The sequence below is a fragment of the Mastacembelus armatus genome, chromosome 13, assembly GCF_900324485.2.
Source record: "Mastacembelus armatus chromosome 13, fMasArm1.2, whole genome shotgun sequence".
In the NCBI taxonomy this organism is placed as follows: Eukaryota; Metazoa; Chordata; class Actinopteri; order Synbranchiformes; family Mastacembelidae; genus Mastacembelus; species Mastacembelus armatus.
Genome location: NC_046645.1, coordinates 11363400 through 11379896, shown reverse-complemented (window position 1 = coordinate 11379896; position 16497 = coordinate 11363400). Strand labels below are relative to the sequence as shown.

Here is a 16497-nt window from a genome sequence, read left to right as displayed (position 1 = left end):
CGCTCGGCATCTCATTGGCTGCGAGAATTTTCCAAGTCTGGTCTCTCTCCGGCTGCTCCCGACTCAAAGTGTTCACTTCATCTCTGCCTGACCGCGGAGAGCGAGAGCCCGTCATGCTGAGAAACGGCTTGTACAGGTCAGTGCCACGTCCACCGACCCATCGCGGTCGGAAATGTTGAGGCAACAGCGTCTTATTTAGGATCAAGCGAGAAGCTCTGGCGCGGTCTGCTTCGACACACACTCATGAGTGATAAATTCCTGCGTAACGATCCCCCTCCGCAGCTGGACAGGGAAGAGTACAGGCTGTTCACACGCCGAGGGGTTTTAAAGCTAAACGCTGATTTTATATTCTGAGAGTTTTTTATGTGTGTGTGTGTGTGTGTGTGTGTGTTAACTTAAGTGGTGTCCTTCCAGAAACATGTACCAGGGAGAGGAGGCGAGGCTGCGCAGCGGGAGTCTGGCTGTGGCTCGGGAGAGGAAACACCTTGCTCTGTGCATTAATAACCAGGTAAGAGCTGTTGAAGAGAAGAAACACACTCTGTCAGAGTATATGTGGTTGCTGTACACAGGGTTGGACACCTTCCTCTAGCTCTCTGAGAAAATACTGCTAGTAGATGATGGCATCTTCTCTTTGGGTAAGGGAGCATTTCAGCAATGATGTAATTGACTTTCATCTATTTTTCTGTATTTTGGTTTTTTGGAGCAGTAAAATACATTCATTTACACACAAAAAAACATGTGACAATAAAAAGTAACAGTTTAGGCAACAGTTCCTCAAGGCTTTCCAGCTGCAGCTGGGGAACAGAGGAGTATCAGCACCACGGACAGTGAAACCAACTGTACCGTTCCTGCCTCTGTGTGCTGCAACCTCTGCTCCCATTCAAACAGCACAATTGGCTGAATTCAATTGGGTTTGGGAAATTGCTTTTTTTCATGTCTGCTCAAGGCCACTAAAATATTTTTTATTTTTTTGTCGTGAGAGCAGCTGAAAAGGTCTGATTAATACTACACATTGTACCTCCCTCTATAAATGACTTCATACTTCAACTCGCTCTTCTCCTCAAGCTGAGTCCAGAGCTGCATGTTTAGGTATAATATACCTGCTTTGAAACTCAGACAGCTGATCGGGGGGAGGCAGTTGTTGCAGGTGGCTTGGTAATGTAATTGGAAGTCTGTTTTGCTTGAATCATCTTCAGTAGAAGTGTGTAGTGTGAGCATGGCCGAGCATAGGTGCACAAGTTCACCTGGTTGTACTGAGCTTCTGAATATTTAATGCCAGTGATGTAGTGTTGCGCATTATCGGCAGCAGGGGATATTGAGCGCATGAGCTCTGAAAGCACTGTTCCATCACAGCTTTCGACCTACTCTGCAATATATTATGATGGTGCAACCCCACAACACACACACACACACACACACACACACACACAATCACACACAAAATACACAGACTTTTATTCATTGCTTGTTCCTCTAAACTTTCTAATCTCCAGATTTGTTCCAGCCCTTTTCCACTGCACAACCAGACAGACGGATTTCATTATCACTTTCCAAAAATGAAATATCCAAATTCATATCCTGCTTAACTTTGCGAGACATCGTGTTAGAGGAGGTTCATGTAAGACTGCCAAGGAGGACACAAAGAACCTCGCTGAAGGACTAACCAGTAATTGGCGTGTGAAATATGAGTGAGGATAGAAATGCAAGTTATTGGATATGGAGGCTGCTCCACTTGCTGTGTCTCTGAGTGATTCAGATTCATTGCCGAGGCGTGAACCCCCTGAGAAACACATTAATCTATCCAGCTTTTACCCCATAATCAATGGGACAGCTAAATTTTATGGCCACAGGCCCATGTTGTTAACAATTTTACACAGAGCTTATTTAAACAGCATCGGGTGGGGGGAGTGGGTGTGTGGGTGAGGGGTGGGGGTTGTACACATTGAGTGGGAAAATGTATGCAGGACAGGTGTCACAGCATTTGCAGCTGAGATTCTGAAATCATTCAGCGATATCATGCATGTGTTGCTCCTAATTCAATGAACATGCAGTAAAAATCTCCCAGTTGGCCACCTTCGTAATGAAATATGTTTGTGCTTAAGGGGAGCAGAAGTCCAACATGGGATAGGGGAGGCCAACTTCAGTTCACCAACACAAACTGTGGGGGTCAGACATGGACATGGCATTCTGTAATGTATAGAAGGATGTACGTGGTTGTGAGTGTGGTGCTGGGAGAGGGTGTCGTATTTCAGAAGTGTATTAATGTCTCTCCCCCAGTGGAATAGAGCAGCGTGGAGTGCTGTTTGTAGCATCTCATTCAAACTCTTTCACAATTGAGTCGTAATAACCCGCACAGGAGCAGGATGGTCCTCTACACTGACAGATAGTCTCTCAGCCCGCCATGGTCATATGATGGAGAAATGTATATCATCTGTGTGTGTGTGTGTGTGTGTGTGTGTGTGTGTGTGTGTGGATGCTCTGGTTCAATGCCACAGAGAAAATAAAATACATCTTTTATTAAAATGCACCATAAGTCCTCCACAATGCACACCAAGATGCATGCATGGGTGCACACATGCTTGGCCACACATAACACACAAACACTCCTGCCAATTTCAAAGTCACTCCAGTCACATCCCATTACTACGTCTTGGAAGGCTGATTTAGTCTAAATAAGTGAGCTCAGTCTTTGATCACCAAAAGAAGCCCTCACAACCCACGATGGGCATGTGAGTGTGTTTGAGTGTGCATGTGTGTGAACATGCTCTGCTTCCCTCTCTCAGTGCTTGTTAAGCAGCACAGCTCTCTCCCGGCTGGTAGTATCAGGGGGAGTAGTCCCAAGCGCTCCATTTTGCATTTTGATCGATTGTGTGATCATTTTCTCCCTCTCACACCTCCTTCATCTCCGCTCGTCACCTCTCACCCCCACACTTCTCAGGATGTCTTCTTCTTCTTCCATTTTCAAATAATTTTGCAGCCTCCTCTTCTTTATTGATACCCCCTCACATCCCTCACTGAACATCTCAGTTTCCCTCTTTCCAGCCTATTTTAATGTTCAACATTATTCACTGCAGAACCATCGCCTCAATGCATACAGGGCTGGAGATTTATACTGTATGTACTCTGTGTGTATTACTGCTGAAGTGATTAATCAGTTTGTCAAAATCAGCATAAAACTAATCAACAGTGACTTGAAGATAGATCAGTCATTGTTTTTCAAGCAGAAACGTCAAGCACAAGCTTGTCGCAGCTTTTCAAACGTGATGCTTTTCTCTGTTTTGACATCAATGCAAATTGAGCACTTTTTGGTTAAGGACTGTTGGTAAATGATTTAAATGGACCTTCTGGGAGAGCCAATACTTTAGTCATAAATATGGTTCTCCCTGTATTTGATAAACTTCTTAATTATTTAAAATAGATCTATGAAATGAACTGTATTTGTGCATCCTATAGGCCTCCTGGGTGTTGCTGTTCCTTATCTGTGTTTTATAGGTCAGTTTACACCATCTGTTCTGGCCTGGTATTGATTGCTGTGTACCTGCAGCATCCTGGGTATTGTGTGAATGTATATGGGTTTCTACTCACTGTTATCTGAACAGTATGAAAGTGCTTTCTTACTGCAGTTTCAGTCAGTAAAAGTTTATTTTTATTCTTCAATTTACGCCTGAGTGTCTTTTTTTTCAGTTTCTTTTCCTCAAATAGGATTTAAAGGCTTGAGTAAAATTACATGAACACATCCATTTCCCTCAGTAGAAAGTACTTGTTGTACCCCATAACGATAAGGGGAAAAAAACCCATTTCAAATCATTCAAATCATGCAATCACAAGAACACATTAGTGACACCTACATCTCTGAGCAGGCTGTTTGCCTTTAGGGACTCAGGCAAAATAGTAAATGCTGATTTCCATATTACTCTTTGAATGCGCTGTGCATGTGAATTGATTTCCGATCAACTCCACTGGTACAGCTTTTCTCCTGATTGGATGTTTCCTCGGGCTGATCACCAGGTCGAGCTGCCGAACATCCAATAATCTGATGCGGACATTTCAACACACCACCACACTGCAATCAACATCCTCTGAGATCAGACATGTGGGTGTCACTGTGTGTGCATGCAGGTATGTTTGCTCCCTTTGTAAGTGTGTGAGAGTTTATTTCAGTTAGAGACCTCACTACACCGAAGGGTACGAAGACCTGACTATCTCTCACACATCGGGGAAGAAGCTTTTGTTTCTGTGTGTGCATGTGTGTGCTTTAGCGTGGACATCTGGGCTATGCTTGTCATCGATCTTTGTGATAGAACTAGGACTCTGAGACATTATGATTTTAATAACTCATCAGTTAAAGGGCAGGAGACTTTCTTCCATGTGTTGGTGTTTTCTGTCCCCTTCCTTCCTCTTTTCCTTCCTTCTCTCATTTTTCAGTGACATTATGCTTATTACTGTCTACGTTCAGCTTCAGTAGCCTTGCAGATTATTGATCACGCATGGTTTTATATTGAAAATAATGTGATTAAGCTGTTTACATGCCCAGCAGAGGATGCTTCTGTTAATATCCCTGTTTTTATGCAACCAAGTATTCAGCTATTGATTCAAAAGATTGTAAACTATTGCATTCTCCCATCTCCAGCTGCAATAATATTGCTGCCTTGTTTTTCTAGTACAGAGACATACGATGTCATGGTTTGTTGTAAACACACAGGATACAGTAACTATAAAACATGAGTAAACAATGACTGCAGCTGCAAAAAATGACAGACATAAGATATGTTAAGGAACTGCAGCAAAACCCGTAGGGATAGAAACATTTCAATAGCAAAACTTTTAGTGTGACAGTCAATTTAATCATAGTATTATTGCTCTTACTGTTCATTCATGTGGTGTTAATTAGTGAATTAGACAATGAATCATTATATCATCAGGACATATCCTTGTGCTTATAAACTAGACAAATATAGGCTATATGTCAGCATGTAAAATGCATGTCTTTGTTTTAATAATATATTTATTTATGTTCATTCCCACATTAAATGCCAGGTTTGTCATTTGTCAGGGATTCTTATTTTCATTTGAATAGCTGTGTCTGCAGTTAATACAATACAACACTTGTTGATACAGTCATATTTTAAACCCCCTTTTGGCCTTTTGCCTGGTGTCCTGAGCACTTAATCCGTACTGGCTTCACTGAGTGGAGAAACAAGAACATTAAGAACTGTTCAACTAATATGCCAAGAATGGATTACATCTACTGAAACATACGCAATATAATCTTATAGCTGCATACAACTACACTAGGCGGGACTCGTATGCTGCTGAGCCAAAACATTACGATCACCTCCGACAAATAGACTGTTGGTCCTTCGAGTGTCAGCAAAACAGCTCCAGCCTGCTGGCACCAAGATGTTGGATCCTTTAAGTTCTGTAAGTTGTGAGGTAGAGCCACTGCAAATCAGACTTGCTGCAGCATATCCCCTCTGTTCCACAGCCTGACAGATTGTGTTTGTCACTCCTTGAACCACTGCTGACCAGCAGCACATCATGAGTCCTGCTGTTTCTGAGGTGCTCTGATCTCTTCATCTTGCCGTAACAATATGGATTTGTCAAAGTTGCTCAAGTCTTTACACCTTCCCACGTCTCTCGTACCCGACATGATAACTGCAAGAAACCACTCATAGATTTATACACTTACATTACACATGAGCCACTGCTGTCTATTGCAGCAAGACGTCACTGCAGCTGCCATGTTGGTTGGAAATGTCCTGCCTCCTAAAGCATGAAGGCAGGAGGTCTTTCTTCAGTTAATATCATAACAAACTGAATTTGCAACCAATTTTCCGGGAGTTTAGTTTATTACAAATGTTTACAAATTTATATTGTAGGATAATTGATTTCATTGTTTTTTTATTCTAAAAATTCTTTCCTTTGTAGATTATAACACTAACATTTCTAAACTATTCAAGATTAAGGTATACTTGGTTTATCATTGTAATGTAATTATAAAAAAGTCCAATAATTTGTTCTTATAGTATTGCAAAAATGCTGCCCATAGAATTTTATCAAATTTTGGAAATCAACAATGCATAAAAATATATCTCTAATATATAACTCTAAATTTCCAATGCATTGTTTGCAATAATATTTAATTACATTTCTTGTTAAAATATTCTGCTTATTTACTTTTTTATTTAACTTTAATTCAAATAATATTTATATACAGTGTATACACCTCTCACCCCCATGCTTATATACAGTATTACACAATCTGATTAACCAATCCTATAGCTGTGTACAACTGAAAAGCATCAAGAAATGACTTAGATGGTCTGGAACCATCCGAAAGCAGCACAAAGGTCTGGTGTTTACTGCTAATCGAACTGGCCAGAACAGCCACAGTGCCCTAGGCAGTATGGGAGCAAAACACATCTCAGAAGCCCAGATGCAGCATCTAAGTATATATATGTTTATGGAACCCACACAGTGTGTAATGTATCGCAGACTGTAGAACGAACTGCTGTTACAAGATAATCAACATTAATCACTTCATTTGTAAGTGGTCATAATGTTTTGGCTCATTGGTATATTGTGGCACTAATTATGATTCCCAGAGTGTAGCATTTTGTTTGCATGAATTAAATGTCAGACAGTGCGATAAAGGGCACTCTCTAAGATCGTAAATTAATAAAGGTATCAATTGAAAATATTGACACGCTCATATGTCTAAATCATATAAATTAATCAGTCATCAATCAGATGTCAGAGCCACTTTGTATGATGATGTTTAAATTGGAGTTTAGGTGGATAGGAGCTGTTGGGGAATACCACTCCAACAAAGTTAAGATGCTTGCTTCTTATGTTCATATATCTAGGTGTTCACTTGTAAAAAGAAATTTGATGCTTAATCCTTTATAAATTTATTTATACTTTTTGCCACCTAGGGACACTGACATAAAACTTCACAAGTTGATATGGCTACCTGGTTAGGAAACAGTAACTTATTGGGACGTCTAGCAGACTTGCAGCATTAACATTAGCATTAATGTGGAATTTATTTGATAAAAACAGCTTAAACAACTGCCTGCTGAGATTGATAAGAACAAAGATGCTGATCTAAAACAGTGTTGAAGTTGCAGCCTGCAAAACCAAAACAATGAGCTGTAGGACACTAAAGCACTTTTCAGAGTCATGTTGGTAATCTTCCATTACACCAGAGTGTTGGGGTGAATGCACTCTTACACCCTTGCAGTAGTTACAGCCTTGATGTAGTCACACACAAACACAAACCTGAATAAATCCACTATACGCACAGCTTGCACAGAGATGAGTGAATACTAGAAATCAAGTGGAGCTGTTGTGTTGTTTTTGAAGCACATCCATCTGCTCAGTCCCATTGAGCTTCATGGCAGTGGCCCCAGAGCTGCCTGAGACGAGCCTCACCCCCTGGCCTGCAGCCGGTGTCTGGCTGGTTGGCATCTGCAGAGCACGCACATGTTGTTATGCATCAGCAATTGTATAGCAGTTGTTTTTCCCAACCACTCTGTGTTTATGATTATTTATGTCTATGTTAATAGACCCGGGCATGTTGCCACTCTTAAGGTTAATAAACAGATAACAGAGACAAATGATGAAAAGAGCAGTTTTCCTCTGTTTTGCCTCAGTTTTGCAGATATGCCAGACAGACATTATGCGTGGGTGGAAGAGCTACACATACACACAATGCTGCAAACTTATTATTGTGCCTTATCGAAGCCCCAGTTCCTCTTCTGTCATATCCTTGACATAGAGAATTAAAAACCTAATTGACATATTGGTGCTATTCACTGTGCAGGAAGAAGTGAAGAGGTATCACCGCTACTGCAACCACAGTGCAGGGCAAGCTGTTCCCAAGGTGGAGAGGTAAGGCACAGCACAGTAGTGTCCCTACTGTTCCATGAAAAAAATTCAATTTAGATTGAGAGGATGCTATACTGTAATATAACCCCCCCTTTGTCTGTCATCCAGTGCCTTAATTTACAATAAGGAAGTTCTTACCCTTGCACAAAAACTGTAGCAAACTCATCAATGAACACTAATGCTTTCTATGATGTGACTTCAAGGACCATTTGCATTATAAACTATATGAATTGGTACCATACATATACATAAATTGCTGTGACTTCGTGTTTCAGGTTGTCTGTCTTATCGTTGTTATAGAAGCCGCCCTCGTAGGAACGAGGAGGATGATGACAATAGCCCTCATCGTCGTGAGCAACAGCAGCACCTGGAGATCAAGGCTATTGTGTGAGTATCATATACAGTATCGTTTATCGTTTGTTTATATGTACAGTATATATGTGTTTTCAAAATCGGTTTCTTTTCTACATTTTTAGTTGAGTCATTGGGTCTCACCTATGTAACCCATGACCTTAAAAGCGCATTATATTGTGTGGGAGAGATCACTTTACTTGTGGCTTAAATTCAATCTTCCCTTTGATTAGGTTTTGGACTTAGGGTCAGAGTGCACTTTTGAGTGCGTGAACCCTTGTAAACTGCCATCTAACTCTATTTTACTTACACCTGGACCCATGATTTTATAGGTGTATTAGAGAAGGACAGCTCTTGCCTTAGGCTTTCACTTTGTTGAAAGTCAAGGAAAGAGAAGAGAAAGCCAATGTTTCTTTCTAACGGTAACATGATTGGGGTGTAGAAAGGTGAGACAGACAGAAAAAACTGTCAGGTTAAACTCAGGAATAGGAAGCGTGAGTTGGGGTGGGGGTAAAAGAAGCAAAGAAGTGAAGAAAATAGAGAGAGAGGAAGAAGAGGGGAAAGGTATTGGTTTTGGAGCTAGGAGTTATGGCTTAATTCAATTTGTTCCATTTGGCTCAGCTGTCTCTCTGCTCCACTGGAGGTGAATGTGTTTCTCCATCGAGTAATTGATCCTACACTACATCCTGGACCCTGGTGTTGGGGTGACTACAGGGATGGAAAGTGAGAGGAAGTGGTCTGTGGCGGTTAAGAGCAGGGATGAGATAGGTGTGGAGAGGTCAATATATGATTCAGATTTTAGGGTGGTTGGGTGGTGTTTGTGGGTGTAGGGGTGGGAGGGGGACTGGGAAAGAATGTGTTTGACAATGACCAGGAAATAAATGACAAGAAAGCAAAGTCACACAAGGAGAAACAGAGAAGTTGAAAAAGAGATATGGTGCAAAGTGATCGTTCATCACCTTGTTTCCACAGAGGTAATGAGGCCAATAATTTATTCTCCATTGCAAAGCTGCAGATACGGTATATTTTCTGTTATATACCCCACATGTATTTCACCCTGTAGAGTTCAGTAGAGTCCTGAATTTCCCTTCAGGTATTAATTACATTTAATAACTCATTTTCTTAAGTCAGCCCAACTTTAATTTTGAGGTGTAGATGTCACTGATATTTAGATTTTGACCATTTATTTTCGCAGGATCCAGCGTGCCTGGCGTGCAAGCATGTCCCGCAGAGAGAACTGGCAGGGACAAGACAAGAAGTGTACCAGCCATCACCAGGCTGAGACGGTGCCTTCAGAGAACACCCGGGACTCTCTGACGACCACCGATATTTCTTCGGTAAGACTGCATAAAGAAAACTAAACAGACCGCCATATGGTGCAACATGAGAACGGGGCAGGTGGCGAGAGTTCTAGGCGTCTTTAAGTTATTTGCTGTCTTCTGTGTGAGTTATCAGCTGTTGTTTCTGCAGAGAATCCAGAAGGAATGGGTGAGCGGATGCTTGGGTGCATAGACTAATAGCTCAAAGGAGGGAACGAGGGAGGGGTGTTTACCTCTAGTGTCATCTGGGGGACCGCGGGGGTCGTATTGGTGGAGGTGGATGGGATGCCATCTGGATCTGTGCCCAGATCTGTAATTAGCTGTTAATTAGGTACATTTTCAAAGCTGGTTGATTGATTAATGAAGTGCTTCTGCCCTTGTCCTAACCCACCCACTCCCCCACCCCACCACCAACACTTCCTTTTCCCGAGGGACTGCGGGGGAGAATTAAACAGTGCTCACAGGGCATGGCAGCCAAACAGAGCCAGAGAAAAAAAATGTCTGTATGAGCAGCAGATAAACAGAGAGATGAGAAGAGGGGAGAAAAAAAACACAAAGTCAGGGGGTGGAGGAGGAGGAGGAGGAGGAGGAGGAGGAGGAGGGTGGGGGGATGGGGACGGGGACGGCTGAGATGCGAAAATGATGCCTTTAGACCACCTCAAGTTCTAAGTGACAGACAGACAAGGACACACAGGCACAAACATACACATGCACAGCCTGCTCAGTCTGTGTTGGCTCTCACAGTGGAGTACTCAGAGACACACAAGCTAGCTGCACATGCCTGCCCACACGCTTTGCAGAGACTCGGCACAGAAAAATATGATGTCATGTCTGCACACTCACTTGTGTGTGTGTGTGTGTGTGTGTGTGTGTGTGTGTGTGTGTGTGTGTGTGTGTGTGTGTGTGTGTGTGTGTGTGTGTGCGTGTGAGCACGCATTTTCCACTCTCTTTTTAAGCAGTGCTAGTGGAAAGCAATATTCCCTTAGCAAACAGATGGGATGGTGTCCTGGTGAGACTCTGTGAGTGTATATAGGTGCGTGTGTGTGCGTGCATGCGTGTGTGTGTATCTATGTGTGTGAGTGTACATTTGCTTTGTTTTAGGCTGTTGTTTGTTCTGCTTGAAAGAGTTTGTTGTTCATTAGCACAGCAGCAAATGTCATCCTAATTTGAAAGTTATTGTAACTTAAAAACCAAGATGACAAATGCCCCCCCCCCCCCCAACTGTTTCTTTGTACTATCATTTTTTCAACATCATTTAATTGGAGATATAAATAACCAGTAAAGAGACAATATAAAATCTCAGAAGATTGTTCTTTAATATACCTTTCACCCATCCAGTTTCTCCATCCATAACAATGTCTAGATGCCACTGATCAACACCTGTGCTGTAATATAATACATTACATAGTACACTTACTCAAATACTGTACTTAAATTTATGTGTATTCAGATTTTTGAACATTCTAATATGCTACATTTATGTCACAGCTATTGTATAATTACTAATGATACAAAATTATAACTTTACACACAAAGCAGATGATTAGCTTACAAAATATGACACTATGATAGATTAAACTTATCATCAGTATATACTATAGTTAAAACTAGCTCTGCCTCCATTGCCTACATGAACACTCACAGAGGGCATTTTATTGCATAGAGCACTTTGACTTTTAGTACTTTCCGTACACATTGTTAATAATACTTAAGTGCACAACTTTTTTACATGACGTCTTTATGTAATGCAGTATTGCAACTTTTATTTAAGTACAAGACCTGAGCGTTTCCTTCTCCATGCATCACAACGTGGCCCTGCAGCCACCAGTGGAATATGGCTGGCTTTTAGTCTGTTCCATCATCTCCTCCTCCATTACGTTTCATATTCCCCCATGAATCTCGCAGTTTTTGGAATGCAGCCAGGGAAGGAGCGCTTGTTCCCCCGAGTTTGTTTTTAAGACAGAGCTCTCTCTCTGTGCTTGGTGCAGATTTACAGGGGTACTTACATGATCAAATGCCTCCTGTGTGCAGTAAACACTACAGATTACATGATAAAAGTGTAACATTATTGATCACAGGCTTTCTCTGCAAGGTTATGCACATATTCTGGCTACTTTTAGGTATATCCATGATAAATATAGAGTACGTATTTTTTTAAATGGATAAGAAAAGTATAAAACTACTAATATCTCCTTTCTGTCACGTATGTTCCACATACTGTTTATACTGAACCTTGTGTTAACAGAAATTTTATGTTTCTGAATATGGAAAGTTTGCAAGATATTGATTTAAATCACAAATTTATTTTGAGACCAAACACTCACTTTCTTACCCTGTTTTACCTAATAGAGTGATACTGGACAGGCTGCTTTTCACTCCAGCTCATGTCCAGTCCCTTACACACTGTTGTACCTCAAGTTTTCCATACAACACGTTTTCTCTCTTCCTCTCTGTCTGTCACAGTTTCCTTCTCTGTCTTGCTGTCTTTGTCTGTCCTCATTTACGGCGTGCCACTCTCCTCCGGCGCTCTCTGACAGACATTCATCAGCGTAAGGCCAGGGTGCCACATATCTGTGTGGGTGGGCGGGTGTTCATGTGAAGAACCTTGCTGCTGGCCTGCCATACTTCATGCATATTTCATGAAACTGTAATATTGAACACCCTCACACACAAACATTCACACAGTGATAGATAAAACGCTGCAGCACACACTGATGATGTTCTCCCTCATCTGCTCAAACTGAAAGTATCCTTGATTTGCACCCTCACTCTTGTAACACCTCCCCGAGTTCAGCTGTGTTTTATATAACTGTCAGGTCGCGTCGTTCGTCTTTCTGTGTGTTTCTTCCATATATTGCAACTGCATGTCCGGAAATGGTGCGCTCACACCTACTGTAACCCTAGACCCAAATGTATTATTTATACAGTGAGGGATCAGGCCCTACATGCTTCTGCGCTGGTCATGCCTGGCATGTTGATAGTAAATCAATACGTCTGACTCTTGTGGATACACTGCTGCTGTATGTTGGCTGACCTGAAGGGATTTCTGAATAAAAGACTATGCAAGTCAGTGTGGTCTGAAATACAGAGGTATAACATGAACAGTATGTAAGATGCAGTATTTCAGCACCTAAAAGTAATGATCAATAATGCTATAAAATCACCTCAGGTCATCTTAAGATATCAGCCACTGAAATTCTTATGTAGGGTAAGAGGATAATTTAACATTTTGGGAAATATGCTTGCTTGATTTCTTTGCCAAGAGTTAGATAAGAATATGACTTTTACCTACATGAGGCTACATTCAGGGGACAGTTAGTTTAGCTTAGCATAACATAAACAGAGAGGAGCAATTGTCTAAAGATAACAAATCCACCTTCCTGCACCTCAATAGCTCATTAATTTACATGTCATAGTTGTGTGAGCTATGTGCATGGGAAGCGACTTTGTGGAGTCACCACTATTTAGAGTTTTAAAGTAGATTTTAGGCTCTTTGTATTTGTTTTTAAGGTTGGCTCCTGCATATTTGTCAGATTCACTTAGGCTGCATAGTCCTAGTAGGGTCCTCAGGTTATTTGGATATTCTGGAGTCCAGATATAAATGTAGAGGTGGTGGCTGCACCCAGTCTCTGGAAGTCCCTACCATTTGACACCTGTCTCTGTCTTTCAGCATTTTGTGCTGTTAAAACATTTCTATAGAAATAAAGGTTATTATTAGTATTGTTTTATTTCCTGGCAACCACATAAGAAAAGAAGTTTAATTTGCATCTAGTTTTTGTACCAAGCTATCCTAGCTGTAGCTTCATATTTTATATATACTGACATGAGAAGGGTATCAGTCTTCTCAACTAAATCACCATCTAACTGCCTTTAATGAAGCTAAACATACCAGCATTCATCAAAATCCCCAATATATTTAAGATGAAACGCTCAGAGCAGCACTGACAGTAGTGCAAACCATGTTTCTAACCCACCTTCAGGCTAAATGTAACATTTTGGATGTCTGCTAATCTTGCTGAATTTGAAAAAGACATCCAATAACCGATTTCGTTTCAGTTTTGAATACAGACGAGGTTTTGGACACGGCAAAAATCCAACAGAGATGTGCCAGTTTTTATGCACACAAGGTGGATTTCAGTGGTGCTTTTTTTTTTATCGGTATAAATAGATTTTCTTTATACAGTTGCACAGATTGTTCTGTGTTTAGTTTTGAAACTATGCTCTGTTGCGGTGAATGTCTGCTTAGTGTTCATTTGCATGTGCGCGTCTGTATGTGCTGACTTTGTTGCCTGAGTGGGTCCCTGTGATTCACAGCTGAGTGTGGCCCTCTGGGATGATTTAGTGGGTTTTATTCAAAGACACAAACCAGTGATCAAAGCTAAAGTGTTGAAGATGAGAATGAAAATGAAATGCTTCAGTGCTGAGACTGCCATTACAAAGAAGCTAATACTGCTGCTAGGCTGCCTGCTCACTGATGTAATGATTTCATTGATGGATAGTTAAGAAAAGAGAAGGACTGTTGGTAAAAGAGAGCAAGATGGAAGAAAAAAGTGAGTGAAATATACATAAAAACACGTTACATCATCTAGGCTTGGGTTGTGCTAATACAGGTTTGTGTGTTTGTGGCTGTGTTTGTTTGCTAACAGTGGTTGTGGACATTGATCTGTTCCTATCTCTGTGACATGTTTGCCCCCACCCCCCCCCCCCCCCCCACCCCACTTTTCTGGTGCCCAAGAGGAGGGAAAGTGTTTGTGTAAGCATTCCTGCAGCCTGTGTGGGAGATCATTCTCTCATCTCTCACCACCAAGGACCTCACAAAGCAAAGTGACTGTTTCATCCATGCCTCCACCTCTACCCCCCTTAACCCCCCCCCCCCCCCCCCACCACCACCACCACCATCCCTCCCCACCCCACCCCACCACCACCACTGTGTCATCCTCCGCTTTCCCTCCCACTATCTCTTGATGCAGACACACACACATACAGCGCACACATGCACATCCGGTCCCAGTTTCTGCAGACAGATGCAAACAGATTACTTGTTTTATTGGTGTCAGTTGGTGTCTCATTTGAAATGAATTTATATACCTCTGCTCCGGAGTTGACATCGATCGGGCTTAACTCATTTAATAGCCATGACATTTGCCTATTAGCTTATTTACTGTCAAAACAGGCCCAGGCTCAGTTGGCATCCTAAGAGAAAGTAATGCTCGCATTTGTATCTGTTAAAGAAAAAATTTTATTGCTTGTGCAAAATATAAACTCCAGAGGAATATTGAGTCCTAGTATACACACATATATGGGTTCATATTTAACACCCATAAACATACATTAACATTTCCAAATAGCAGTCAGGGTTCTTTTATTTAGTTCAGCAGCACCGGCTTATATTAGACATATGCGTTTGCTTCTAATTGTTCTAATATTTTTTTTTAACACTTTTGCAACCCCCACAGATTATAGTACTTACTCTCCACTCAAACATTACAATATGATCCACACAGGGATACAACTTACGAAAAGACAAATTAGGATACAGATAATGAAGACGAATCCTCAACTCTAACTGAAGAAGTCTATAATGTTAACGATCTATGGCCTAAAATAAAGTGCTTCTATTAGGTAGCCTATGAGCTATTAGGCCAGATGTTCGCTCCTGCAATGACAGCTGCAAAAATCCCCCTACTTTGTTTCCTAAAACAACAGAGGTATGGATTTGTAACCAAGTCACCCACTGAGCCACAAGGTATATAAAAATAAAAGATAGTTTCAGTTTCAAAAGTCTAATAGCAGCAGTAAAAGATGTTTGCAGAATACTGTCATGCATCTGCTTCAGTGACATTTAGCAGGTGACTCACACTAAAATGCAGGTTGTTAGTTGAAAACTTTGGCATTTTGATGCTGGTGATAATGAGTGTCAGTATAAATTCTGTCCAGACTTTTCTACCACAGCAGATTCACACTGACATCCTGTCTCGATGCATTTTGTGAAAAATATTATAGGCAACAAAGCATGTTATATTTTCTTCATCATGATCCATTCAGTTATAAAATACATCTAAATTTCATTACAGAGTTTGATAAATGACATTTTGCATATTGACGGAAATAACTAAATCAAAATTAACATTGGCTCATAGAATATGCTCAGGGAGTGTCTCACTTTAATAAAAACCTGCTCCCCAGTGAAGACATGAACAGATCAACCGTAACTAGACTGTTGAGTGTGCATATGAAGATAGTATTAAAAATAAATGTTTTATAAAATATTTATTTTTATAAATATATCCTTTGCATTAAAATATTTCCATGAAAAGGTCAGCCCCTCCCACGGGTGCCAGTGAAAAGCCCTGCCTGGGCCACCAGAATGATCAGAAACGGCCCTGTTTACCCGACCTTTACTTGTTCATTTCCTCCATTTAAAATGTAGAAACTATTTTAATAACCATTTTTATTTGAGAATTTTCAGCATCTGAGGTTTACATAGACACAGTACATATCCTGGTATCTGCACAAGCTTACACTAGAAAGTGATGTTCCAATATAACCATTGATTTCTATAAATGCCCAGTGGGAAGGTAGCTTAGATATTTATCATGACTATATATAGCCGATGTCTCCAGCAGGTGGGCAGATCGCGACATCAGCTTATGTACACAAATATAAACACACCAACAGTCTCCAGCAGTGCATTAACATCATCTTATGACCCCTCCAACCAAAATCAATGAAATCAGTTGACACAAATGGAGAAGTGAAACGAAAAAAGGGTAAGACGGATGTTGATGAAGATGTAGAGGAAAGATGGGAAGAATATGGGGTGAAAAGGGAGTGAGCATTTCAGCTCAATTTAGTCCCCTCACTTTTATGGCATTTACTCTTGTGCTAGTCAGCACAGGATCCTGAATCCCTTGATTGGGTATTTACGGCGGGCTGT

General features: G+C 41.1%; 1 protein-coding gene across 1 annotated transcript in view; it reads left to right on the top strand.

Annotated features, from left to right (window-relative positions):
- Positions 1-417: 417 nt before the first annotated feature.
- schip1 (schwannomin interacting protein 1) overlaps positions 418-16497 on the top strand; it is a 187647-nt gene continuing 171567 nt past the window's right edge. Inside the window, exons 1-4 of the mRNA XM_026330347.2 lie at positions 418-508; positions 7826-7893; positions 8191-8277; positions 9437-9578. Coding sequence (XP_026186132.2) covers positions 419-508; positions 7826-7893; positions 8191-8277; positions 9437-9578 — 387 coding nt within the window. The 5' untranslated portion in view covers position 418. The remainder of the gene's footprint in view (positions 509-7825; positions 7894-8190; positions 8278-9436; positions 9579-16497) is intronic.